At 52.6% G+C, this 24,843-nt stretch overlaps 10 protein-coding genes across 10 annotated transcripts; 2 read left to right on the plus strand and 8 right to left on the minus strand.

Annotated features, from left to right (window-relative positions):
* Positions 1-968: 968 nt before the first annotated feature.
* On the plus strand, positions 969-1,925 carry A1O5_05583 (uncharacterized protein; the record flags this gene model as incomplete). The annotated part of the gene is made up of 1 exon (XM_007746182.1): positions 969-1,925. One exon carries the CDS (start codon positions 969-971, stop codon positions 1,923-1,925), a length of 957 nt encoding a protein of 318 aa, XP_007744372.1.
* A 303-nt stretch (positions 1,926-2,228) lies between these two features.
* Positions 2,229-3,809, minus strand: A1O5_05584 (uncharacterized protein; the record flags this gene model as incomplete). Its single annotated transcript, XM_007746183.1, has 1 exon — positions 2,229-3,809. One exon carries the CDS (start codon positions 3,807-3,809, stop codon positions 2,229-2,231), a length of 1,581 nt encoding a protein of 526 aa, XP_007744373.1.
* Positions 3,810-4,395: 586 nt separating this feature from the next.
* A1O5_05585 (Atypical/ABC1/ABC1-B protein kinase) lies at positions 4,396-6,168 on the minus strand (the record flags this gene model as incomplete). Its single annotated transcript, XM_007746184.1, has 2 exons — positions 4,396-5,827; positions 5,885-6,168. 2 exons carry the CDS (start codon positions 6,166-6,168, stop codon positions 4,396-4,398), a joined length of 1,716 nt encoding a protein of 571 aa, XP_007744374.1.
* A 381-nt stretch (positions 6,169-6,549) lies between these two features.
* On the minus strand, positions 6,550-7,368 carry A1O5_05586 (uncharacterized protein; the record flags this gene model as incomplete). The annotated part of the gene is made up of 1 exon (XM_007746185.1): positions 6,550-7,368. One exon carries the CDS (start codon positions 7,366-7,368, stop codon positions 6,550-6,552), a length of 819 nt encoding a protein of 272 aa, XP_007744375.1.
* Positions 7,369-8,722: 1,354 nt separating this feature from the next.
* On the minus strand, positions 8,723-9,585 carry A1O5_05587 (uncharacterized protein; the record flags this gene model as incomplete). Its single annotated transcript, XM_007746186.1, has 2 exons — positions 8,723-9,000; positions 9,057-9,585. 2 exons carry the CDS (start codon positions 9,583-9,585, stop codon positions 8,723-8,725), a joined length of 807 nt encoding a protein of 268 aa, XP_007744376.1.
* Positions 9,586-13,649: 4,064 nt separating this feature from the next.
* On the minus strand, positions 13,650-16,601 carry A1O5_05588 (uncharacterized protein; the record flags this gene model as incomplete). The annotated part of the gene is made up of 1 exon (XM_007746187.1): positions 13,650-16,601. One exon carries the CDS (start codon positions 16,599-16,601, stop codon positions 13,650-13,652), a length of 2,952 nt encoding a protein of 983 aa, XP_007744377.1.
* Positions 16,602-17,498: 897 nt separating this feature from the next.
* Positions 17,499-18,218, minus strand: A1O5_05589 (uncharacterized protein; the record flags this gene model as incomplete). The annotated part of the gene is made up of 3 exons (XM_007746188.1): positions 17,499-17,913; positions 18,015-18,064; positions 18,165-18,218. The coding sequence occupies 3 exons, from the start codon at positions 18,216-18,218 to the stop codon at positions 17,499-17,501; spliced, it is 519 nt and encodes a 172-aa protein (XP_007744378.1).
* A 3-nt stretch (positions 18,219-18,221) lies between these two features.
* A1O5_05590 (MFS transporter, SP family, sugar:H+ symporter) lies at positions 18,222-19,620 on the minus strand (the record flags this gene model as incomplete). Its single annotated transcript, XM_007746189.1, has 4 exons — positions 18,222-18,397; positions 18,447-18,915; positions 18,972-19,225; positions 19,296-19,620. The coding sequence occupies 4 exons, from the start codon at positions 19,618-19,620 to the stop codon at positions 18,222-18,224; spliced, it is 1,224 nt and encodes a 407-aa protein (XP_007744379.1).
* A 1,308-nt stretch (positions 19,621-20,928) lies between these two features.
* A1O5_05591 (uncharacterized protein) lies at positions 20,929-21,410 on the minus strand (the record flags this gene model as incomplete). Its single annotated transcript, XM_007746190.1, has 2 exons — positions 20,929-21,309; positions 21,366-21,410. The coding sequence occupies 2 exons, from the start codon at positions 21,408-21,410 to the stop codon at positions 20,929-20,931; spliced, it is 426 nt and encodes a 141-aa protein (XP_007744380.1).
* A 1,738-nt stretch (positions 21,411-23,148) lies between these two features.
* Positions 23,149-23,889, plus strand: A1O5_05592 (uncharacterized protein; the record flags this gene model as incomplete). Its single annotated transcript, XM_007746191.1, has 1 exon — positions 23,149-23,889. A coding segment is annotated over one exon (741 nt), but the record flags the coding sequence as incomplete, so codon positions are not given.
* Positions 23,890-24,843: the final 954 nt, after the last annotated feature.

Consider the following 24,843-nt stretch of genomic DNA (forward strand, 5'->3'; position numbering starts at 1 on the left):
GTTCTGTTCCCTTTCTCAGCTCTGTCCCGCATTCCACGCGCCCGCGAGTCCTCTCGCATCCACTTGTCCGTCCATCATCTATCCACCGAAGCGAGGAGAGCAGAGCAGACGAGAGGATCAGAAAAACAAACAGGGGAAGGGGCGGGGAGAGTTCACTAGCCGGCGAGCCGGTTCCTCAATCAGTACAACAGTGGAATCATGCGGGAAATCTCTCTCTATATATAATCAAGCTTAGTTCGTAGCGTCTACTACCGGTGATATATCATATGTCGAGATATATATTCCCCCTCCTCCCGGCCCTCCCCCTATCGAGCACGCGGCTCTATTCAAAGCTACCAATATGTCCTACGACTCCTCCGCCCTCCCCTCCCTCCCTCCCTCCCTCCCTCCCTCACTAGCCTGCCAGTCTCAAGAGGTGTCAGGAGTCACATTTCCACAGTGCGCGAGTCATTTCCCCCACACGCGCGTTTGCAACGGGTACATTTCCCCCGCCGGACTGGGCTACCGACTAACCAACTATGCAACACCTCTATTTGATCGGGCGGCCAAAATGCCTTTTATGGAGTATTTTGGACTCCTGACTTAGGAGTAGTCGGTGCACCGAACCGCTCAAGTCCGCTGAACAAGAGGGGGATAGTACTATGACTCACTCACTAGCTCACTCGCTCACCTACTCACTACACATATAGATAGATACACACATATATATGTACCAGGGTGATATAGATTTACTACGTGCATTTATGTATGTCTTAAAAAAATTCCATCCGCAAATACACCTGCCCACCTGCGAGAACGAAAGCAAAGAATACCCCCAGATATATAGGGTGGGTAGGTGTCCAGCGAGGTAAAAGGTAGCACGGTCGAAATATTTCGGCAATCAACGACGCCTAAAGGTACATCCTATATCGGACATCCCATATCCTATCCCCCCTTGGCCGGCAACACCTATCCTGCAGGCCACCACCATGACCCTCCACGTCCATCAACTCTCGCCCTCCAACCCGGTCGACCACCTGTACCTCCCGGCCATCGCGCGCGTCCATCTCGCAGCATGGCTGACCGTGCCGCTCATGCGGGCCATCTACTACGGCCCGCCTGATGCCTACCCGGGCTATCTCGCGTCGATACTGGAGCGGCATTCACGGGCGTTTCGCGAAGAAAAAAATTGTCGGTTTGCCGTGGTCTTGGACGACGCGTTGCCAGCCGACGAGGGGGTTGTGGAGGGAACGACGGGGAATAATGGGGATGCTCAAGGACAAGGGACGCCAACGACGACGCCAAAGGGCAAAGTCATCGCCGCGATCAAGTATTACTTCATCGGCACCGATCCTTTCCCCCCGTCCTCGGCCACCACTAGCACGGCAGAACCAAAGCCAACATCCTCCTCCTCCTCAAACGCTGAACGATCATGGCCACCGTACTCGCACGCGGCGCTCGCATCGGACACCTGGTCGCATCTCGTCCGCTCCCGCACGCGTCTCAGCTCTGCCCTTGGCTCCCACGTCCTCGTGGACAACCTGTACACCGACCCCGCCCACCACCGTCGTGGCGCAGGCGGGATGCTCATGCGTCTTGCATGCGAAGAGGCAGACCGCCGGGGGTGGCCCAGCATGCTTGAAGCGTCACCCAAGGGCATCGGAGTCTACCAGTCTGTGGGATTTCAGAGATTCAACGCCAGGGCAGAAAGCGACGAACAGGGAGGAGAGGAGATATGGGCTGATCTCCAACGGTGGGGAAATGGAGGGGATAGAGGAGTTGAATTTTCGGAGCAGAGGCTGAAGCAGGGTGGTGGAAGGAGGGGAGAAGGGTGGTATTGTCAGGTTGTCATGGTTAGGCCTGCTGGGACGGGCGGAATCGGTGCCAGCGGTGGCAAGGAAGTGGCCGAGATGGGCAAGGACGAGGCTGCCGTTGTAGAAACATAGTGGCATTCCCCTGCATAGCGGATACTTGGACCGCACACATTTGCTGAGCTTTGGTTGGAAGCTAAACCTGGAATCTGATTCAAGCATCCCATATGCCTCCCCCTAGTAAATCCTCATGTTGCTCAATGTATTTGAAGCTCTTTGTCAAGTTGGTCAAGCTCACGCCTGGCCATGGGTACCTTTCCATCCATGAAGGAATCGACCCTCTGCAAATGTCTCTTATCCATACATGTCGTGTTATTCTTCTGTATCCGAATACTTCCTCTTTTTGGGAAATATCCCATAAGATCTCCTGCAAGGCTTCTAAACTGGCGGGAGGCACTCGTCAGTGATTGACCCGCCCGAATTCCGGATACACCTCAAAACGTCGCCCACCAAGTATAGGCTCCCGGCGATACACAACCGCAACGACGAATCGTCTTCCGACGCTCTCGAGGCGACGCTGACCGCTTGCCTGATAATGATTCTCATCTTCTCATCCGGAGTAGGTTGATCACCGTGACCGACAAGAGTTTCAACATACTCGTCACAAAGAGCCTCAACCACTCCATTGGTGTATCTTCTGGCGATCTCTGCTAGCTCAATGGCTCCCATACTCTTCACCCACGGCATTCCATCGACCGGGCCGAAAGAACACGTCACGACATTATCGGTGGGTTGGAGCAGCCGCTCCAGTATTTCATCAGCATTCTTGTCGCTCTTGACAGACAAGAGCCATGTGACAGGTAGCGGGTCCTTGGGCCGAGGCTGAGGCTTCGTCTTGGGATCAGGCTTAGAGAGCTGCCACTGCATCTTGACGTAGCCGGCCAAAGCTGCGGCTCCCATTGGATTGTGCGCGCCGTCGAGGAGGACCTTCGCGTCAATGCGGTCGTTTTGCAACCTTGCCGTCATGTCTTGGAGATTCTCAGGTAGTAATATCGGCGGAAGAGTGAGCCATTGGAGGCGTCCAGGGAGGGACATTACTGCCTGTTCGACCAGCACTGCGAGAGATTCCCTCACCGCTTCAGAGGGCCTTGCATTCACGGCAACAAGCGAATCTCCCGATGGTGGTACAATCGGCTGAGATGGGTCAGATGAGGGAGGAGGCTCCCTCCTCGTGTGATGCGGTCTGTCTCCAAAAAAAGCAGCGAGACACTCCTCTGCCTTTCGAAAACAGGAGTAGGCAAGATACAGGTTCTGACCTGAATGTTTTGACAGGCCCATATCCCGAATGGCCTCGTCAAATTCATGTCTTCTTTCCTCGGCAGAAACGTAAACACCTTCTGCCCCATTTTCTCCCCAACCCAGCTCTTTCAACTGGTTTTCAGCCACATCGATGACGCTTCTCTGATTGGTCTGGTCAAGCACGACTGGCACCCCCGGCTTAAAGATTCCCACTTTTTCCCTTGTAATGGCCTCGAGCGAGTCGCCCAAGAAATCAGTATGATCTAGTCCAACCTTGGTTAAGACGCTGACCACCACATCCTTGGGTCTCAACACATTGGTGGCGTCAAGGCGGCCGCCGAGTCCACATTCAATGACAGCGACATCTACCTTCTCGTCCGTGAATAGCTGGAAAGCCGTAGCCGTGAGAATCTCGAATTCCGACGCGTTGATGTCTTCATCAATGCTCCGTTGGCGGAAGTCTTGCTCGACACGGAGGAATCTGTCTTGCTCGACGACAACTTTGTTCAGGGTAATGCCGTCCCATCGATCGATGAGGTGAGGCGAGGTAAATCGCCCAACCTTGTAACCCAAGTGGCCGAGGAAAGTAGAGACCATAGCTGCGACACTGCCTTTGCCATTAGTCCCGGCGATGTGGACTGCTTTCCAGGGAAGGGTCGGATGTGCACTGAAAAGGGGATTGAGCAACTGGGTGATCCGTTGAAGGCCTAAGTTGATCATGCTGATAGAATACGAGGGGTACGAGTTGAACGACAGACAGCAGGCCCAAACTGAAAGAGAGCGAGGCAGTAGCAATGGTGACCGAAGTAGATGCGTCGATGGTGTCGATATGGTTAAGAAATGCAAATTCTGAGAGAATGACTCCTGCTCGCTTCTGTATCAAGTGGGCAAGATTGGATGCTGAGTATTATCACAATGCAGATTTGTGGTTGCAAGTCGTGGGAGAAGAAAAAGAAAGACGGAAGGTCTTGACAGAGTGACAGAAGGCGTGGCAGAAGTTGCGATGATGATTGAATCTCACGACAAAGTCAAAGCAGGAGCGCCACGAGCCTTGCGGCAAAATGGGCTGGCCAATCATAATCCCTGCTGACCACCATGAACAAGGCTGGGCAAGGCTGGGCAAGGCTGGGCACCCGTATATTGTACTTGTATATTTGACAAGGCTGAACAAGCCACAGCCACTCCCGTTATTTATACTTCCCTTTCCTCCTACTAACGCTATCCAGCGCCTCGCTAACATCAATCAGCCGACAGCCTGACCGAGTCCTCCCATACGCAGTACAGCCGTTTGCCCAAGTGAACTCACTCACTCATCTAGACCCAAGTGTCGCCGTAGAGACAAGTACCGCTCATACCCGAACAACTTCAGCTCGACCCTCATGAAGTTCAACCATGCACGTAAAAGCCTCCAAAAATTGTGCGGACGGAAGAAACTACCCCTCCGCCGAATCATGTCCTTTTCATCCTGCCAGACAGTCCAACTCGCGTACTTGGCCAAAATGAGCATTGGCCTCATCGGCTGGATCGAACCCAGTGCCTCATCCAGACTCCTTGTGAGGTCGTTGGTCTTCAGTATCAGAAGGATAATGCGAGGCACATGACCCAGAAGTTGAACAAGTTGCGCAAGCAGATCTTCCCCAAAGACCTCGCCGATGGCTTCCTTTTCAAGGTCATCTCGCATCGAAGTGGTGATCTCCTTGCGAGTCAGGACCCGGTAATCACGGCCTGTGATGGCGGAGGCGAACAAGGGAAATTCTTTGTCGCCGATCCCGGCGACCTCGTAGGCGTATTTCCGCATTTTCTCCTCATCCGCATCGATCACAGCAAGCCAAAGCTTTGCATAGTCCCTTCTCAACTTGTCATCTGGCATTCGATATAAGCCGTGGTCATAGAGAATGACGTCGAAATTATAAGGATACCTCCTCTTGGGATTGTGGCGGATTGCAATATTGCCGGCGTGCGGATCGCAATGCAACGGCGCGCCTCTCGAAAAGATCATGACATTGAAGATCCTCGCTAGCGTCGCCGACACTTCGGCCCGCGAGATGTTGTGCTCTTTGAAGTAGGGTAAATTATCCACCCTTGCTCCCATGACATATTCCATGACCAGAATTCTTTTGTTGGCCGATATCACCTCAGGGATAACGAGGGGAAACCGGGTATTTCGTTGGAAATACTGCTTCGCGTACATCGCATTTTGTCCCTCGAGCCTAAAATCCAACTCTTGCGGCAGGGAGAAGTCCATCTCATTACTCAACCATTCCAGATCGTAGTCGGGAAACGCTCTCTTCAACGTGCGGAAGGTGAATCTCGTCAAGGCCAGATCCAGGGGCACCCATTCTTCGAGACTGGGGTGTTGCACCTTGACCGCCACCGTCTGACCGGTGTCCTTCAATATGGCCAGGTGCACCTGCGCCAATGAGGCGGCACCAATTGGTTCTCTCGAGAAGTCGTCAAAGTGGTCCTCTATTCGGCGACCCGTGTCTCTCAGGTACATCTCTTCAATCGACTCGTAGGATGAGACGGGGCATTTGTCCTGCAGCGGGACGAAGGTCTCGGTATATTCGGTAGGCAGCAGATATCCCATTGACGAGATGTGTTGGCCAAGCTTTATGAATATCGAACCATTTGCCTCCATGGCCTTCAGCGTTCGGTCGGCGCATCGTTTGTGGCAAGCTTTGAGACTTTTGGTGCGCTCTTCGGGGTCCTCGTGCTGTTCGTTGAGTGTGACACGGTAGCTTATCCTCGTCAGTCTTTCTTGTCTGAGCTGTCTGGGAAGACAGGAGACGCCATACTCATTTATACACACCGCCAGCGTAGAAATCACCCTTCCGGTCCTCTCTGCGGCGAGCCAGCCATGCTTGATATCATCTCCAAACAACAACAGACTTGCACCTGCAGATCCACCTGCCGCCGCCCAATACACGGCCTGGCGCGGCCTCACTACTTTGGCCGGTCTTCGATGGGAGTGGAAACCCCTCCGTGGCTTGTCGAATGGCGTCTGTAGGTTCTTGCAGCGGGGACACGTCCAGGTGGCACGGCCTCTGAGGAAGGCGAGGGGGCTGTTGTTGATTCGCATGAACGAGATGTTTGATGGCTATCGTACCGACATGGACTGCAGGATTCTGTCTGTTCTTCGAGGCGGCGTCTGATCTCTGCGATAGAAGATGGGGGCATCGAGCTCAGGACCAAGAATGATTGATCGCTTGACCCTTGACGCATATGGTCACCAGATTTCGGGGGATAGAATCACCGATCACACGATGGCAAAGAACGAGAAATTTGCGGAGTCACCAGAGTTGGAGGAAGCAATGACGTACGCAGCACATGTTTTTGGGGCCGCAAGAACTTTTCTTTGCTCTCAACAAGATATACAGAACATATTAGGCGACACAACTTGTGGATAAGAGATACTGCGATTTCTACCGAGTAGAGATCAATACGTGAAAGGCACACGAATTCATGCGCCCCCATTGACGATCTTTTCCATCGGCTCCCTGACCAAAGTCTTTTTCCCTTCCAACCTGACCCGCTCCACCATCGCCGGCCTTCGCATGTGTAGATACTCGCTGAAGAAGCTCGGGGTCTGAATCCTGACCCTCTCTCTTCCCTCATATCCCACTTGCTTGTACAGCAGTTCGCCTTCAGGAGAAGCTTCAATCCAACACGGCAGCATCAGTGCATCAGCGACATCATTTCCCCATTGCATCATCATGCGCCCGCAGCCTTTACCCTGATAATCTGGGTCTGTGAAGAGCAGGAAGCAGAGGACATGACCTTCGGTGCATTCGCGCCGGCGACGAGTCAGGAAGTCCTCCATGAGAAAGGCGGCATCAGCCCGTTCCTGCTCTGTTTCGAGGTAAGAGAAGGCAGGCTCTTTCTTTGCCTCTTCTTTCCTGGCTGTCTCGGTCTCACCATTCGTTTGGCTGTCGGTCGTCTTGGCTGTGTCCTGCTCCTCCTTGGGTGGCACGTAGGTCGGGTAGATCTTCCAATTACTCGCACACACGATTCTTTTCCTGCGCTCCGTGGCAATTGCATTGCCCTGCTCGTCAAGCACATTCACATCGACCTCGGCATCGAGGTCCTCGATCTTGAGAAACACGTCGGCCGGGTCATTCTGCAAGCCGTTGAGGAGCGTCCTCTTGGAGTATGCATAACTAGCAGGTGACTTTCTTCCAAAGAAAACATTGGCCAAGTCGATCTTGCGGAATGACTCGAACATCATGGGGACTATAGCGTCGAGGTCCCGCGACTCAAGGCGCGAGAGGACGAGATGCATGATTAGTTGATTGGTTGTCTTGGATTGTATGCCAGAGTTATCGGTTGTGGTTGATGCTGTGAAGAGCCTGGTGATTTGTGATGCTCCTCTGATTGAAGCGAGAATCCACGTTGTTCTGGGAGAGATGAGGCCCTCACCGCCAAGATGAAGGTGAGTTCGTGCAATCGTGCGGCGTTCCCTTGGTGATTAAAATCCCATTTCCTCTTGACGACGGACAGGAAGTTCGCTGAAGCAGGCAATGGAATGCTTACTCTGTTTACCTAGAGCATCTCCCGTGTAGGCAGAGAAGTCAAAAGGAGCTTTATGTAGTGGCCAAAATCCCCATGAAACACTGGCTTGCAGCTCAGAATGTGACGAGCTGCCAGATTCGGAAACGGCTGTATGCAAAGCCCACTTGGAATGAGGGAAAAGATGTTGATAATGCAGCATAGTGGCAGTAGCTCGGAAGTGATAATGCAGGGTGAACCGGAACAGGCCCCTCATCATCCTACGAGTCGGTTTTCCTTTTTTTTCTCTTTTCTTTCCTTGCAAGGCTGTGATGTCGTCGACATGCTTAGGGACACTAGGTGCGTACTGTACTTGCAGATGATTGACCGCTCTCGCGTGATATAGAACATTTCGCCTCAAATTATTGTTGTTCACCACATACATGTCAGGTGATCGAAGAAAAGTGGCACGTTGGCAGCCTTGGAAGTGAGTGTATCCGATCATCGTGCGGCGATGAGCGTTGCAGATCCCAAAAAGCTTGGGTTGAACCTCAACCCCAACCTGAACCTCTCTCCCTCTCTTTTATATCTCAGACAGCTCTGTCGTGAAGAAACAAGGGGGCACACACACACACAAACCAATTATGCGATCCCATCAAGTAGAATGAGCCGGCATATCGACAGAAATAAATCATGGTGCAAATTCTTGCATTGGATCAGCTCCATAGGCATTGCTACCTAATTGAAACCCCTATGGTATGTACCCTTTTCTCTAGTATCTATAACCAAAAGAGCGCCTAAAATCCCCCTAAAAGCCAGCCATGACGATGGAAAGACCGATACGGCGGTTACCAAGAAGAAAACAGATGTTTCCAATTTTCGCCTTTTGCACCGTGGCCGCCTCGCTTTGGGTTAGGCCATATGCATCTTTTGGTTCTTCGGTCATAATTCTCGTTACAATCTCGTCATGCTGGAAACTTCAAACAGTGTGCCCAGAGCAGTTGCGCTGGGGTTGATTTTTCTGACAAAAAGCTTCCCGGAAGCACTTTGATTGTGGATGTTGGTTGTCGACTTGTCAAAAGTCTCTCAAACTGGTGCAAGAGTTCAAGGTGTCGGTTCCGGTGAAGGAAAGGCATGGTGGATGAAACTTAGTTCAACCACCACTGGATACCGCTCACACGGCCATCACCTGTGCCATCGGTAATGGCGTTGAACAGAGCGTCGGTGCAGTCAATGGCCCGACCAACGCAGCCCATGCACTTGTCACCCACGGTAGCCTGGACGGTGGTGCCCGAGGTGGGGTTGTACAGGGTGACCGAGCGACCGCAGTATGGGTTGCCATTGGACTGAGTCCCCATGAAGGCGTAAGGGAGTGCAATTTCCATATCGCTGTTGGTATTGACGTTCCAGCCGCACGCGCCAAGACCTGGAGAGTGAAGTTAGCCAAGTTTCAAAACCAAGCCGATAATGAGCATCACTTACCACCATCCCAGTGGGTCACATCACCCTGGCACGCATCTCCTGAACCTTCGCAAGTACCATCGGTCCCGACCGTATCCTTAGGTTGGACATTGACCATGGACGGGGCAGGAGCAGAGGAAGGAGCAGCAGGAGAGGAAGCCGGTGGAGCTGGGGCCGAAGCCGGAGCGGAAGGTGCAACAGCGGGAGAAGAAGTAGCTGGAGAAGGAGCGACGGGAGCGGCGGCAGAGGACGAGGACGAGGACGAAGGAGCCTCCACAGGAACAACAGCAGCTGTCGCCAGAGTGGATGGAGTATAAGTGGCCGCGGCGAAGACTGCTGCTGGCACGGAACTGGTAGTACTAACGGCAGGGGCAGGAGCCGGAGTGGGATTGGACGGGTCAACCCAGATGGTGGTGGTTTCTTCGACCGTCACCCATGCGATCTCGGTCACCGTGTTGGTGTAGATGGCGCGCTTGCCGAGCATGGGAACAGCCGCAACCAAAGAAGTCAGCAGCGAAGTCGCAAGGATGATGTTCTTGAGGCCGGCCATTGCGACAAAAGGATGTTTCGAAGTTGATATGAATTGACTGGAGATCTGGCTCGACAGCGAAGAAAAGAAGTCCCTTGGGAAGAGCGCTAGTTCTGAGAAGGGCAGTATCTGGACGACTCTCGAGGAAGTCCTGGATGGCTTTGGTCTCTGAAGGAGTGTTTGAGCGCCGGGAATGATACTGTCGGTCGACGACAAGTCTATGTCAGGGAAGAAAAGGACTGATATTGAGGGAGAGGGACTGGCCCGTGAGTCAATGGCTCAAAGGAGAGGTGGTTCAGAAGGACTGAAAGAAGGGAATGATATTTCCAGGTCCTGGGAGGAAACAAAGAGGGACTGGGTAGATAAAGAACAAATGAGTGACGGGGGTGGAGGACGAGGAAGAGATTTTTTGTTGGCGACTGCGAATCCTCTTCTGGAGCAAGAAAGAAAAAGCGAGCGTGAAGGGGAGAAAAGAGAGTGAAGAGGTTGTTCGTTCAACAAAGTTGAGGTGGTCGTCACCGTGCATCAGACCCAGACTTTTACCCAGTACAAGAATCCCCATCAGGCACCGCAGGGAGAGCAAGGGATGAGCATCAGTCGCGTGCGGTTATTGGCCATCCCTTCATCTGCCCGTCTGCAAGCTCTTTGTGGTCTTTTTTCCCCATCTCCTTGCATTGCTTTGTTTGTTCGCTGGTCGCCGAGGTCGTGGGTCGCGCGTCGTGGGTCGTGATGAGGACTGCGGTTGCTGTCAAGGTGCCACTTTGATACAGGGGAGGAGTGAGTGGCATTGGGTGGTATTGACAGGGTGCATAGGGCTTCAGCCAGGGCTCGCAGGCTGTACCTCGTAGGCCATACTCCGTAGGTACTTAGGTACTGTAGCAGGTGCGGGATGTGGATAGTACTGGAGGCTGTTGTGCGAATTTCCCAGAGACAACCAGGAGCAGGGACTAGCCCCAGAGACCCACTGTGCCTCTGCTTTCAGAGCAAATAATTTTTTACTTACATTCTCGTAGGTGGCGCCCTGTCGAAACGCCCATCAGCCAGACCCTCACCCCCTTCGGCTGAGACTCAGGGACGCCCAGCGAGAACCCAGGCCCCCCCCCCCCGGCTCCCTGTGGGCTCGTCTGCACCCAGCTGGGCGCAATGACATCCCCCGATTTGCTGGCCGTAAACGTGCCTTCAGGAACAGCCGGGCCTAGTCCCTAACGGGCCAAGCCGTGACCACATCTTCACCTTGTTCCTGGTGTGTGTGTGTGTGTGTGCGCCTTGTGCTTTGTGCCTGACCTCTTTGCCGCTTTGATCTTCTCTCGCTTGTCAAGCCTGTCAGACTGTGCCACCCCCGAAAAAAAGCTACACCTACCCCTGGGCCGATGGGCATTCATCAAATCTATCCTCCAGCCAGCAAACGTGTTTCAAACCGGCACATCAAGACCTGTCTTTGTCCTCCTTAAATACGTCCTCCTCCTGCAACTCGAAAGGAGGTGCGTCCACGTCGCCAGCCAGCAGACTGCTGCCACGCGGCCTCTTCCTGTTCCCAATGTGTAATGAGCCGGGACGAGCCTCTGTCGTTTCCTGACCTTTTTAGCCGATCGTCGATTCGCCAAGGGCGTTCTACGTTCTACGAAGCCCCATCCGCATCCGAAAAAGAAAAAAATTCATTCAATGCGACTTGAAGGCGAAAGAGTGGGAACGGCACAGGCATGGACAAATCGACGGGTCGGCCAATGGCCATTCACTGCCGGTATGCAGGAACCGCTGGCACTTGCGCAGAGAAAATCCTTTTGCCTAGCAAAGGAACTACTGTGTACATACCCAGTACAGGGTTCCCTAGGGTCGACGAGGTACTCGGTACTCCCGCCATCCTCGTCTTGCATCCTGCATCCCCACCAGCATCCGGACTCCATAGTGCCAACTGTCACAAAGTCAACCGCATTTCTGAGCACTGACGCAGGCACCGAGCCTAAAATTTTCTGGATTGCCGTTTCGACGGGTTGAACTCGGGTCTGTTGAAAAGCCCGCGTCCAATCCGAAGCGCACTGACTGACTCGAAGCCCAGTCGGGTTTGAGAAATGCAAAAAGCTACCAAGCACCCGGATTTTCCACGTGCTGACTATCTGGTCTATCTTCTGGCGGGACCTCGCCGTCCGCGAACCAAAACTGTGCGCAGTGTCTAGAACGATAACACAATTTTCAGCACGGATACCTACCTAGGTGTCTTACTCGTTGTATCCTAGGTACATGTCTTCCCGTGCGGACTCTGGCTCATTCAACCGTTGCCAAATCGTGTGCTCGGACGCCTCCGTCATGGACTAGAACTACCCACCTCGATGGAATCGCTATCTACACACATGCCACTTCGGTATATTCACTCTGGCGGGATTGTTGTTGCTGTTCTGTATCCTACGCAGTCTCAACAATATGCCCCCGTCCTCCCACGGCTCTCACGCCACGGCGCATTTCCATTCTTCTGTCAAGAACACGAGTTGGATCGGCTCGAGTGCGTCGAATGGTGGGTGATTCCCCGGTCCCTAGAGCAGATGAGCCATTTTTCCACTGCGCCTGGGGACTCTCAACACACAGGGTCGCCGTTTTGCGCAAGTTTTTCGATTCGGTAAAAAGACCCTTCAAACCCTCGGGATTTCAGCCGGCCAGGGTCATTGGATTCCGTCTCGGCAGAAGTCCAGAGCCTTCAGAAATCTCTCGCTTCTCACGGTGACTGTAGCGTTGAAGTTTTGGTTCCTATCATGGAATGCAAGACTTTCTTGGAGAACGAGCGTCAAACCCGAGTTCTTTAGACCATTTCAGTGACGGTTGGGGCCAGACTCATGGTCCCTTGGATCCCATTGAGCCTAGACCATTGACGTCTTGAGGGCCGCTCACGGTCAGGATGAAGACATGGATGTGGCAATTTCAATTGCCCTTGGTCGATCGACAACGATGTGCTCGCGGACTCCATGCGTCTCTATGTTCCTTACTAACAGCAGGATCAAGAGTCACACAGGTGATGCGACACTCAACTCTCTCCATGATGGTGTGCCTCTTTTGTGGCACCTCCATCGGGATATCGTGCGTATAGCTCAATAAAGTCGCTGGAATCCAGCACATCCCTCGTATTCGACGTGAGACTGCAGAGCGATGAACAAAGAAGTCGCGCCGCACACGGAGTTGATCGATACAAAGCTAACTTGAAATTTCACCTCCCCGAGAAGCCCGCTTCGGAGGAACCCCCAAATCTCGAATCTTAATGAAGAATCCGTGACGCCGCTGGTCAAAACAGACTGGCCTCACCACATCAGCTCACATGAGCATGTCAGAGTTTCGTCCCACGAGAGACACAATGTACAGTATATCCGAGGTAAGTCAGGTCACGTGGATCGATTGAAAATGCCCTCGCTGCGTATTCAGGGTCTTCCATCTTCGCTCCGTCTCCCGTCTCACGTCTGAATCTCCAGTGAAGAGCGCCGTGGTGAGCGGGATCCTGCGCCGCGCGCCTCGAATCAGATCAGCTTCTCGCGCCATACAGCGTCTCGGTTTTGGAGTGGGCGGTGCTGCACACACTGTATGTTCGTTGATTCGAGGGGAGGAGTGATTTGACGTCTCCTGACTGAACAACTCGTTCATCACTCATCAACCAGGTAAAGCCTTGGTCGCGATGCTGCAGCTGAGCTGGCAAGGTAGGAGTGCTTCGCTGTGGGACTGGAGGTGGCCTGCCCTCATATTATAATGGGCATTTCTGGTTACCTTTGGAAAATGCTCTGCCCTTCCCCTCCGCCGTTAGTTTGATGGTGTGAGTGCTTCATCCTTGTCAAGCCCTCTTTGGCTACATTAGGTGTAGCGAGTATTTTGTGTCGGACTGTGTCATTTGGTATTTTTTCAATTCATTTGGCTTGCCGGTTATAGTCTCGGGCAAACGTTTGACTGCAAGTGAAGAGAATGCTCGTATTGACGCTTATGTACAGATTTTGTGCTCCATACAGGACAGCCAGACCGAGCTATAAGCCGTCGCCAACCAATATCGCTTGAACGCAGCAAAATAATGCCATCGCGAAATACACAATACCACCCTAGGTCTCTGGGACCCCTTTTCATATCTTCCGAACGATTGCATGATAGTCATCGAGGTCGTCGTCTTGACCTTGCTCCTCCCAGGGTGGCCGGTGTCGATGACTGACCACACCTGAATCATCATGCTTCACGTTGCCTGTGATTCCGGAGCTCATGTTTCTGCACTCGCCGGCATCCAGCTTGCCACTGGCGCTACTGCTGGCAGTAGCCTCGGATGCGTCTTCTCCCACAGGCCATAGAGCCAGTTCTGCAACATGACCCCCCGATTGTTTCGCTTGGACAGGCATGGGTCTCGGAAAGGAGTTCTTCTCATCTGCGAAATCCATTGAAAGGACTGGAGAAGTTGGCGTCTCTTCCAGGTTCATACTTTGCCGCTCGATGTGCTCCACAGATGGCGACTCGGACTGCTGTTTCCGTTTCCGCCGTGCGATGATCCCTGGTAACCCAAATTGTTGTAGCTTCTCGTCTTCAACGGTGCCTGGGCTCTTGTGCTGCGTTGCGCTTTCTGCGCGCCATTTGGCCCGATTTCCGTGGACCGGATCAACTTGCATCTTCGCCTGCGGAACCGTATTCAGGTAGATCGCAAACAGCATCCCAAATACAGAAACTGCCAGAGGGACACAATATGAATACCTCAGGTCGGGGAAGTCTGCAACCGCCCATTGAAGTGGTGGGAAGACTGCTCCACCAGATATTGCAGCCGTCATGAATGCAGACCCGATCTTCGTATGCCTGCCAAGTCCACGCATCCCGATGGCAAAGATGATGGAGAAAATGCCAGCCTCGAAGAAAAATGTGAGGATTCCAATGGCAGCAGCAGCATCTCCATTCAAATGCATATTAAGAGCCAGACAAGTAACGAGGCCCGCGTAGAGGCCCATCAGAATCCACCTGGGCTTGAGCACGTAGTTGAGAAAAGCGGCCACAAATCGTCCAACCGCAAAGACAGCGTGCCCCACAGTCTGAAAGTCGAATGGTTGCAGATCGGAAGCCGGCTTGACGAACTTGGCCAGCGCCTGTATATTGATGCCGACACATTCCTGCGCGCCAACATAGCACCATTGACTGAAGACAGCAAGCCCCAACGTCACATATACCACCTTCCATGGTCCAATTTTGGCAGCATATGCCTCCCTGCGCTGGTCGGCGAGCTCCTCCAGTTGTCCGTCTGAAGCTTCGGGAAGCGGGATGTAGTAGAAGACAACGGCCAACGCGAAGACAAATAACGCGATGCCCAGATATGTCCATTGCACATCCACTAGAGAAGGGGCATTGTTCACGCTCTTAAACAAAACTTTTGTTGCCAGAAGCGGGGAACAGACTGTGCCGATAGCTTGAAAGGCCTGCGAGAGATTTAGCCGGGCCTCCGCGTACTCAAGGGGTCCGCAAAGGGCGATGTAAGGATTGGCTGCAATCTCCAAGCACGAAAGACCAAATCCGACAATGCAGTTGGATACAATGAATGCTGAATACGATAGCAAGACTGCCGATGGCCAGAAAACCAGAGTTCCACAGCCATAGACCGACAGGCCTGCGATCATCACTGCTTTGAAGCCATATCGCTGGAAGATGAAGTGGCCCAGTGTCAACGGCCCCACGAAATAGCCCCCGTAATATGCCGCATGGAGACCCAGTGCCTTGGAGGTCGATATTTTGGCCATAAGCTGAAACTGAGAATTGAGGGTGTCCAGGAGTCCATACGCAAAGCCCCATAAGAAAAAGATGATCGTGACCACTGCAATTGGCCAAGCGCTTTGGCGGTTGGAAAGTTTTAACATGTTCCGTTTTCCCGACATCTTCACAAATCCAAAATCTGAAACGGTAGTGTTGTTCGTTGCCCTTCGGCAGAGTTTTGTGGTGTTTGATAATGAAGAGCCAGCATGTTCTTCGCCCGTCGGCTCAGCCAGGAAATTGAGAAACCCCATGTTGCTGCCCTCCTTGTCCCCGGAGTATTCTTTGACAACTGGTTTTCGGAATGCAGCCGGGTTGTTTAGCATTGACACATTGCCTCTAGGCAAATTGATACGCGGAGCCATTTCATTTGATTTTCCCAGATCAATGCTATTGCTGGATGTCAGCTCCTCCCCTGCGTCTCTGATGAAGCTCGGCAGAAAGCGAGCAAACAGAGGCTTCAAACTGGGCACACAAGCGCAAATGATGCCGATGCAAACCTCAACGGCCGACCACATGAAGCTGAGACTTGCATACCAGGAGAAGCCATCATCCTCAATGATGTGACTTGCGCCCCCGCCTCCGCCATCAACAGCCTTCAGACGATTAAGAGAAGCCTGCTGCAGATAGGCAATGCGAATGACGTCAACGACAGCGACAAAGGCGCCAAAGGAGAAAGTAGCAACCAAGATGATCTTTTGTTTCCGAGGCAAACGCATTCCGGTCAAAATCGGCATTGGAAGGAGCAGAACGGCGATGTCGGTGATGATATTGAGGGGGGCCGAAGAGAGATATAACGTCACGATGTCGGTGCAGCTGGCATTTTTGGGTCGAGGGTAGAGGTAGCCTGCTGCGACTGGGGAACACTGAAATATGTTGAAAAAGGTGAGAGCGGTTCCGGCAATGTTGACAACAGCAAGAGTCAACCAATTGCACCATTTGAAGACAGGATCGACATCCTTGCTCATGACCGATAGGAAGAAGACGATGATGGAGGTTTTGGTCAGCATGAGAGAGGGGTTGTACAGGATGGAAAAGGCATATTCAGCCTTCCGTAAAGTAACGAATGCGTCGTCGGAGATGTCTTGTTTGTGCTTTCCCAAGCCATATCTCACAGCGACACATATCGACGTCGAGAATCCCACGGCAAAGATCCATGCCACCAGAATCCACCAGTCATCCTGTTTGACAGACCTGAGCAGCCACGCTCGCGTGTAAAAGCGAGCCGCGACAAAAACCGTGGCCAGGACTGTTATGACAATAGTGACGGCCGAAGTGGCCGGACCTCTGTCTGGAACCATTGGCAGGGCAGCGGTCGCAGTTCGCCCACGCAGTCAGTCAATGGTTGCGCTCTGTGGGCTTTTGGCGAATGGACTCGACTGAGATACGTCATATTCGTCGACACGTTCGTCAAAGGATGGAGGTTCCTTGGGCTATTGTCCACATCGACAACGGAGTCGAAGAGGAAGAGACAAACTTCTTGAAATGTCGAAATGGTGGAAGATGAGGTCGAGCGTGCGCAGGAAGCGACCAGATTTGTGTGGCTCCTGCCGGATGGCACATGCAGGTCTTGGGCTCATGACCACAACTTCAGTTGCGCCCTTATAAGATGGGCAAGCCAGGCCACTCTTTGCGGAGGGGAAGGGGATTTTGGGGGGAGGGGGGGGGGGGGGTCAGAAGCCAGCAAAAGGCATTTCGCCGCTGGTGCCGTGGGTCTGTCCATGGTGGAAGGAAAGGGGCAGAAGAATGGCCCGACGATTGATGGCATTGGGGCATCCGCCAGCTTCCTCGCAAAAACACTGACAGGGCGAAGACAAGCGCTAGGTCTAAGAGGAAGGATCGATGGGGATCTCGTTCGGTTGGCTTTTCCACGCCTTGATCCGTTTGGTGGATGGGAGCTGTGGACAAGCCACGGGGTGGTCAAGGAGGGTGTTCAGCTTGACCAGACTCTGGATTGCGGGGAAATTCTCCCTCCAAGTTTAGGTAATGGCTTGTACAGGAACTACGGGCTCAGGGGGGGTTGTTAGGCGGTGAGTTGCCCCCCCTAAGTGCGTATACTTGTACTTGTGGGAGTTTCTCTAGGGCTGGCGCGGCTCCCCAGCTAGCTTATTGGCCGAGCAGCCTGAATTTCGCCGGGGCGCGGAGAAATTCAGCTCGGCACCCAGCTCCCTGGCTCCCAACAACGCAAAGCCGGCCGTTCACCTGTGGCTTATGTACGAATCTCCTCGCACACCAGCACCCAGTTGATGCTCTGGGCCGGACACAGTCGGCACATAGGGCAAATCGGCATTATCTGCTTTCCCCAGGTCCTCCCTCTGTTCAGCCTCGCCAGCCCCTGTCTCTGCCTTCTTGCTGATATGTCTCCCGCCCCTCTTTAGCCGCAACCTGTCCGCGGTAATGGGCTCTTCGCCCTTGGGCGGAGACCATTTGCTGCTCTTCCATGGCTTGACCTCGAGCAGGAACATAGTGTCGATCTCTTCCAAAGACCGACCTGATGTCTCAGGCAAGCAAAAGTAGACGAAGAACACGGCAAACAGATTGCACCCGGCAAAAACGTATGCGTATGCGTATTGAATGTCGCCCGTAATGAAGGGCGTGAAGAAGGCGATGAGGCTGTGAAGTTGTCAGCACGGGCACATTTGACATACGTGTTCTAGAGTTTTAAGACGCCCAAGTTGAAGAGCCAGTTGCTGGCGGCGCAAAGAGCAATACACTGCGAGCGGTAACGTGAGGGATAGATCTCAGCCGTCACAGCCCATGCCATCTATAACCATCCGTTAGCTCACATCGGCCTTGACGGATTCCAATGACGAAATGACGATTCCACAATGAACCACTTCCACAAAAATGCAACAAGCACTTACCGGGCCCCATGTGGAGGCAAATGCTGCAATGAAGAGGCAAGAAAAGATAATCATCACTTAACCGATCGTCTGGTTATTCGTACCGTCACCGTTCCGAAGAGCGAATTGTCCCAGCGACGCAAAGATCATGAAGCACATAAACATCCATGCGGCTCCGATCATGAGACATTTCCGTCGTCCGAACTTTTCTACAAAGTAAAGACCAGGGAAAGTCGTGCCAACATTGACGGCGCCTATGGGTTGATTAGTAACTGCCTTCGCCCAGTGATGGAACGCCCTTACCAAGAATAATTTGGATGACATAGGAGTTCGAGAGGCCAACGGATGCAAAGACCGTCGTCCCATAATAGAAGAAGTAGTTGGCACCAGTGAGTTGCTGAAGGGCCTGGACGATGCATCCTAAGATGACACGGTAGAGCATCCTCGGACCCGTGAAAATCTCCCAGATGGGATGCTCCCCACCCTCGATCTCCATCTGGAGCTTTTCTTGCATTTCCACCAGTTGGTCTTTGACAACCCGATGCCTTTCGGACACTCCGTGGAACTTAGCAATGCTTGCTGCAGCCGGGTCAATCTTGCCATTGCGATAGTCATGACGGGGAGTCTCTGGGAAGAACAGGATACCAACCCCCAAGACTATCGCGAACAAGAAGCCGATGCCCATGGGAATTCGCCAAGACGCTGTGTTGTCGATGCTCTTGGTTCCAAAGTTGATCAGGTTTGCAATTAGGATCCCGATGGTGATGAAAAGCTTGAGGCTGATTGTCAGCACATACGTACAGATGTTGCAAATTCCCAAGACGGTACCTGGTAACAGCACACAATGGCTCCGCGCACATGTCGAGGACTGCTTTCTCCCTGGTACGCCGGTACCATTACCGAAAGACCTCCAATAGCCAATCCCGCGATGATACGGCCAATCATGATTTCATACCAATGACCTGGACTGGACCCGATTTGAACAGCAACCCCGACACAGAAGACTATTGTCCAAGAAACAATCGAATATTTGCGGCCAACGGCGGGGATATTGGCGACTGGGCCGGAAATCAGTGCTCCCACTAGAGTTCCGATGGACAATTATCTTCCTGTCAACTTGGGAAGAAGGGAGTGTAGCAGATCTGAATATACTCACCATGCCCACGATCAAGCCAGACCGAACATTGCTGAAGCCTAGGGGATTTCTCTGGTCGGCAAAGTTACGAAGGAAATCCTTCATCTCCAGGAAACCCGAAATTTGACCAGTGTCATAACCAAAGCAAAGACCTCCAAATGAGACCAGGACGGCCATGAAAAACGTCCTCACAGTAAGAAACGGCACCTTGGACTCATCGTCAAAGGGACCCTTTTCGGTTTCGATGTCGACGGTATCTCCCGTCTCAACGAAAGAAGACCTCACAGAGCCTCCACGTCGAGGAGTCGGAGCGTTCTTCTGGAACAATTGCCTGATTGCCATGGGAGTAAGGGATAAGTTGATCTTGAGCGCATCTAGTTCGGTTCTCGATTACTTTATACGGAGTTCCTAGAAGAAGGCAACGAGGCCTTATGTACATAGATGAAGGTAATACCTTTCGGTCTTCGGTAGGAGTTTCCCACGTCATTGTTGGTGGGCATTGTGGCATTCGCGGCAAAGCTTGGGCGTTCAGGCATCGCCAGGAATAGTGGTAGCAGAGTGTCTTCGAGGAACCCACGGTGAATCATGGGCCCAACCACATCGACAATCCTGCAACCTCGACGTCATGTGGGCGAAAGCCTTGCCAGACACGTGCGCCACAAGGCTTTGTATTTGCCTTCACTGCTCCACTCAACCATTGAGATGCCATATTCCGTCTCTCGAATGTACCCGCATCATTATCGTTGCTCTTGCCTAGGAGCTTGTTTCTGTTCTTTTATTTTGGGGTGGGGGAGTAATATGCTGGCGATAGCCTTGCGGTCCTTCTGGCTCCAAAAGGGCTGAAACTTGCTCAGAATTTTTTGGGCTGGAATGAGATCCCTCCAGATGCTTTGGACTTTTTTTTGGCGACCATGTGATGACGTCGATGAAACGCAAATTCTGGAAGGCCAAAGCGACTGAGATCCACTCTGGCGTTATTGCAGGTTGCAGTCAAGGCCTTTGGTGCCTTCACCAGCTCCATCGTTGTTCGCAGTGTCTGATGATGGGGGTTATTCTCGTCTCGCCCGACGATCTACAGTACAAGCGCGGGTGTCTCTTCGCGATTCGCAAACGGGTGAAGCCGAAGCTTATCTTGTCACCACAATATCCATGGTTGATCACAGAGACGGGTATTCGTCTGCGCATACAGCAACGTGAACCCTTGGCCATTGGTGTCAGGGTGTATGAATGATGCTAGCCTCCAGTTCCCACGTAGTGGATTCCTCCAAAGCAGTCGTGTTATTCCACCTTCATCACATCTACTCCGTAGTCTCGCAGGGGTCAAAATGGGTTACCGAAAACTCGTCCCTCACTCCATATCAAGGTCGATGAATTGTCTGCCGAACACGATCCCTTCTTGCACTGATCTTCGCGCCACGAGAGGAAAGGCCGGTATGTTTGCTCGGCAAGAGTTGCGCTTTCTTTGCTTGGGATGAGGAGAACTGCGTCCGCGAGCTCCTAGGGAAAACTGATGGGGCTCGAACGAAACTCCTGGTACTTGCATCAGATGCTGGTATTCTGCGATCGATGCAGGGTTCGTGGTCAATCCATGCCAACCGCGTACTTGCAGATCAGAGAGCATCTTCCATAGAAACAGCACAAATGCCATGCTTATTCTCGTGGGCGCCCCTCCCTCAGCTTGTGCATGCCCGCTGAGCCTCGATAGGTTTCGAGCACACTTTCGTTCTCGGTCCGAGGCGTGCCAGACTCTTCCTTCTGTTCTGCACCCATGGGCTTCGCTTTCTTTTCTCCCATAAATTTCGACTCTTGTTTGGCATCAGCTCTGGCATCTCTAAAGAGCTCATAGCCTGATGTGCCTTGCACGGGTTCCATTAAACCGTGTCTGCGCAAGCTTTCACGTCGCATGTCAAGTTGCCCGCCGTCAGCTTCTCGGTGCAATTTGGCGTTCCGTTTTGCGGCCCGAATAGAGGTGACGGCGTAGGTATAGAGGAGGCCGGCCATGACTACTGCTGCGATAGGTGCCGTCACGGTCTGGAGAGCAGGATCAGCTTCAGAGGAAGAGGGAGTCTAACGGCGGATGGACGTACTCGTGGGTTCCAAACAGAACCCCTCGGTTTTACGGCACGAGCCATTGTGCCCAAGCTGATGGTGCAATATCGACGGCTAGAGCTCTGAGATTCAAAGTTCGAAATCAACGAGCACCGTTAATTGGGAAGAAGCAAAACTTCTTGGTTCAAGCGTGTGGATGGTGGAATTTGGGCCATGGACCATTCTCCGCATTTCGCAAAGCTCACACCACCCGGACGCCGCGCCTAAGGCCTAAAGGTCGCCTGGAGCCGGCTCCCAGTCGAGGTTTACATCAGCATCTGGGGAATCTGATAAATGCGAACTATGAACCGCGAGGAAATGTCCCAAATTGTGTGTTTGTTATGATCGGAAGAGGGAGAGAGAGATACAGCAGTCTCCTATAGGTAGGTACCTACGTACCGAGTACTTATGTACCCAATGGTGCTACCCACCATGTACGCAGTACCCACGTATCCGCAGCTCAACACCACTATTCACTATTTCACACCTTCTACATATTTACATTGTTCTGCACTCGGGGGCAACCTCGCGCACGACGATGCTTCTTCGACTGTCGGGTCACAATTGCAATTCCGAAAGATAATTCCGCCATTGCGATCGGGCTCACTTGCGTCGAACATCGCCCTCTCAGCTTTCTCTCACATGTGTTCCGCGGTCCTGATCCATGTCATTCCTGTACAGACAAACATTACAAGTAGCACAACTCCAAAAGGGACATTGAGAACGATAGAAGCCCCTTCGAGCCTTTCTCCCCCTCTGGAAGTCGACCGATCGGTGCCGTCTACCAGCGAAGGCGGAAAGAGCCAGGAGAAATACTTGCCTGCGGTAGCGGACCCCTTGAGCCGAACAGAGGAGCAAAGAGCAAGGATCTGACGTGGGCGGCTTTTGCTGACCTCATCGGCACGCATGGTTGGTGTTGTTTCGTTCGACCAACACCGAAGCATCGAATCACCACCTCAGCAGCGGATCAGCTAGGAATCTTGATCCCAGCACCTATGCATTCTATCGACAAATCGAGGCAAATCGAGGCCTGGCCGGTACCACAGTCACGGGTGTCGTCGGTCATGATTGCTTCAGTCTACCAGCCCAAAAGGACACGGCCACTGCTTCCGTCGCGTGATCCCGTCCCCTCTAGAAGAGAGTCGAAGTCGCCCATTACTATTCTCCTTGACACTTAGAGGGACAAGTTCCGTACGCACGAATAGGCACCAGGCACCTTGCTGCGAGCCAAGCGCGAAAAACAGACATCACGGGCGAGATCTTATCGTGGCTGTGTTCACTTTTTGTCACATCTCATACATATGTACTTGGGCAGCCATCTTTTATCACTCAAGACTCGCCGCTTCCCATAACAAGTTTCACCAACTCTCCCATCAAATTCCAGTTTTCTTGCCTCGCTCTGCCCCAAAAAAAAAAAAAAAACCCCTCCTCCACCTTCCTAAACACTTGGTTTATACATTGCACACCAGCTAACCAATTTATATTTCATCCTGCCCTCCTCCGTTGCAACTAGACCTTGATCTTGTCCCCTGTCCATACCTGACTACCAAACCCGACAGTGCTACGACATCAGCGCTCCAGAGCATATTCTTCAGGCGAGCTATTCTGCGACGACAGATATAAGCCGACTTCTCTCTCCTTGTCTTCTACTGTACAGTAGCATCTTATCCTGTCTGCCCTGGATCGAACCCTATCTTATCTTCTGGAACTGCCGAACCCCACCCTTCTCCAATTGCGGCGAGATAGCCCGAGGCACTACGAGGGTAGAGGAAGTCCGCCACCATGACATCCCTGATCTTTGGATCAATTTATCTGTCTCACAAGGGCTTCGTGAATCACCGTCGTGAAAAACAGCGGCAGAAAAACTATGAACGATGGGAAGGCCTTCGTGACGAGTATGATGAGCAACGAAAAATAACCCGGGAATCGCGATCTCTCGACATCCAACGCACCGGGTCAGTTGTTGACTATGACAAACCGATCTTGACTCTGCGCGACCAACAAGAAGCGAATGATGCTCGTACAAGCTGGCGGCCTCAAGAAGCCTGGGGCGATGCTCCCGAGAGACGAAGCAGCGTTGAAGTAACATCTGGTTCGGGCCTGCGACCGTTAGCAAGTCACAAAACCGGGTCTACGTGGGATGAAGGCTTGCCGCAACCCTTGAAGGTGAGCAGGCGGAATTGGGACGACTATGTATCTCCTGTAAGCAGGAGCAGCAGTCTCAGAAACCCCAGCGGGTCAAATACATCCCGAGATGGGAACGCCAGCAACGCCTCGTCGGTGAACAAACTGTCGCCTCGGCTGGACGTGCCCGCTCCTGCGAGCACTACTCCTCACCCACATGCTTCCAGGAGCACTAGCATGCCGGTGGACATGCTGCCGAATCAAAATATTGAACCGATTGAGAATTCAACTCCTGGTGGACGTATGGCGGAGTTGATCGAAATGAGCAACCCTCACCGTCCTGCGCCGTCCACTAACCAGTCGCCACAAACGTATACAGGGTACCCGACTCAACCCTACTTGCCATCAGTTTCTGCTGCCCGACCGAATGATGGAAGTATGCAGGAATGGTGGAACAGGTCTTGAGAGACGTCTCCTGGAGCCTGAAGTGCTGTGACTTTGGGTTGGAGTCAAAGGGGTAGCCCTAAATTCGTCACTCATTGCTCCCAACATTCATCCATATTTCCAGACCCTCGACGAGACTCCAGTATATTGGCTATCCACAACTGAAAATCGATCTTTACTCTCACGCCTCAGCGGCGGCGGCGTTTCGATGTTGGAGGAATAGACTCCTGATAAAAGCATTGAGTGGCTCGCCTGGAGTGGTCTTTCATGGAGGGAAAGATAAGAACGGAAGCTTCTCCAGCACCTGTCACCCCACTAGATTTCCCCCCCGCGAGTCAGGACAAATATATTCAGAGAAGAAACGAGAGCGCCCAGGAAGAAGTAGATTGACGGGGAGGAGGACGAGAAGGGCAAGACGAAGGCGCACCATTTCCGAGTCCTGACGAGTATGTAGTCGCATGGAAACGGAGGCGGATATATAAAAGCCTAAACGTTGTAAGAGCACTGGAGATGGAGAGAGGGAGAGAAAAGGAGATTACCGTATACAGAATGTGTTTCGCTAGGTAGGAATATTGGTGTGTAGATATTTTGGGCAAATTTCAGATCGTGCTCTTTATTAGTTTGCATCTCTGGCCTTCAATTACGAACCCCCACACTCATACTTCAGAATGCCACCTCCTTGTCCTACACCAGCAGGAGCAGGAGCAGGGCAGCACTCGGTCAAAAAAAGATCCCAACCACGACAAGAATTTGCCCTTTCTCGACTTTGACTTTTCTGACTTGACTTGCGTTGGTTCTAGACAAAGCCTCCCTCCTCGCTCGCTTCTTCCCCCGCGCCTGCCCCTTGGTATGGCATGCATGGCACGGCCTGTCTCGTCACTCTTCTCTTCGCTGCTTTTCATAAAGGTA

Source organism: Cladophialophora psammophila (assembly GCF_000585535.1).
Source record: "Cladophialophora psammophila CBS 110553 chromosome Unknown aczJe-supercont1.7, whole genome shotgun sequence".
Taxonomy (NCBI): Eukaryota; Fungi; Ascomycota; class Eurotiomycetes; order Chaetothyriales; family Herpotrichiellaceae; genus Cladophialophora; species Cladophialophora psammophila.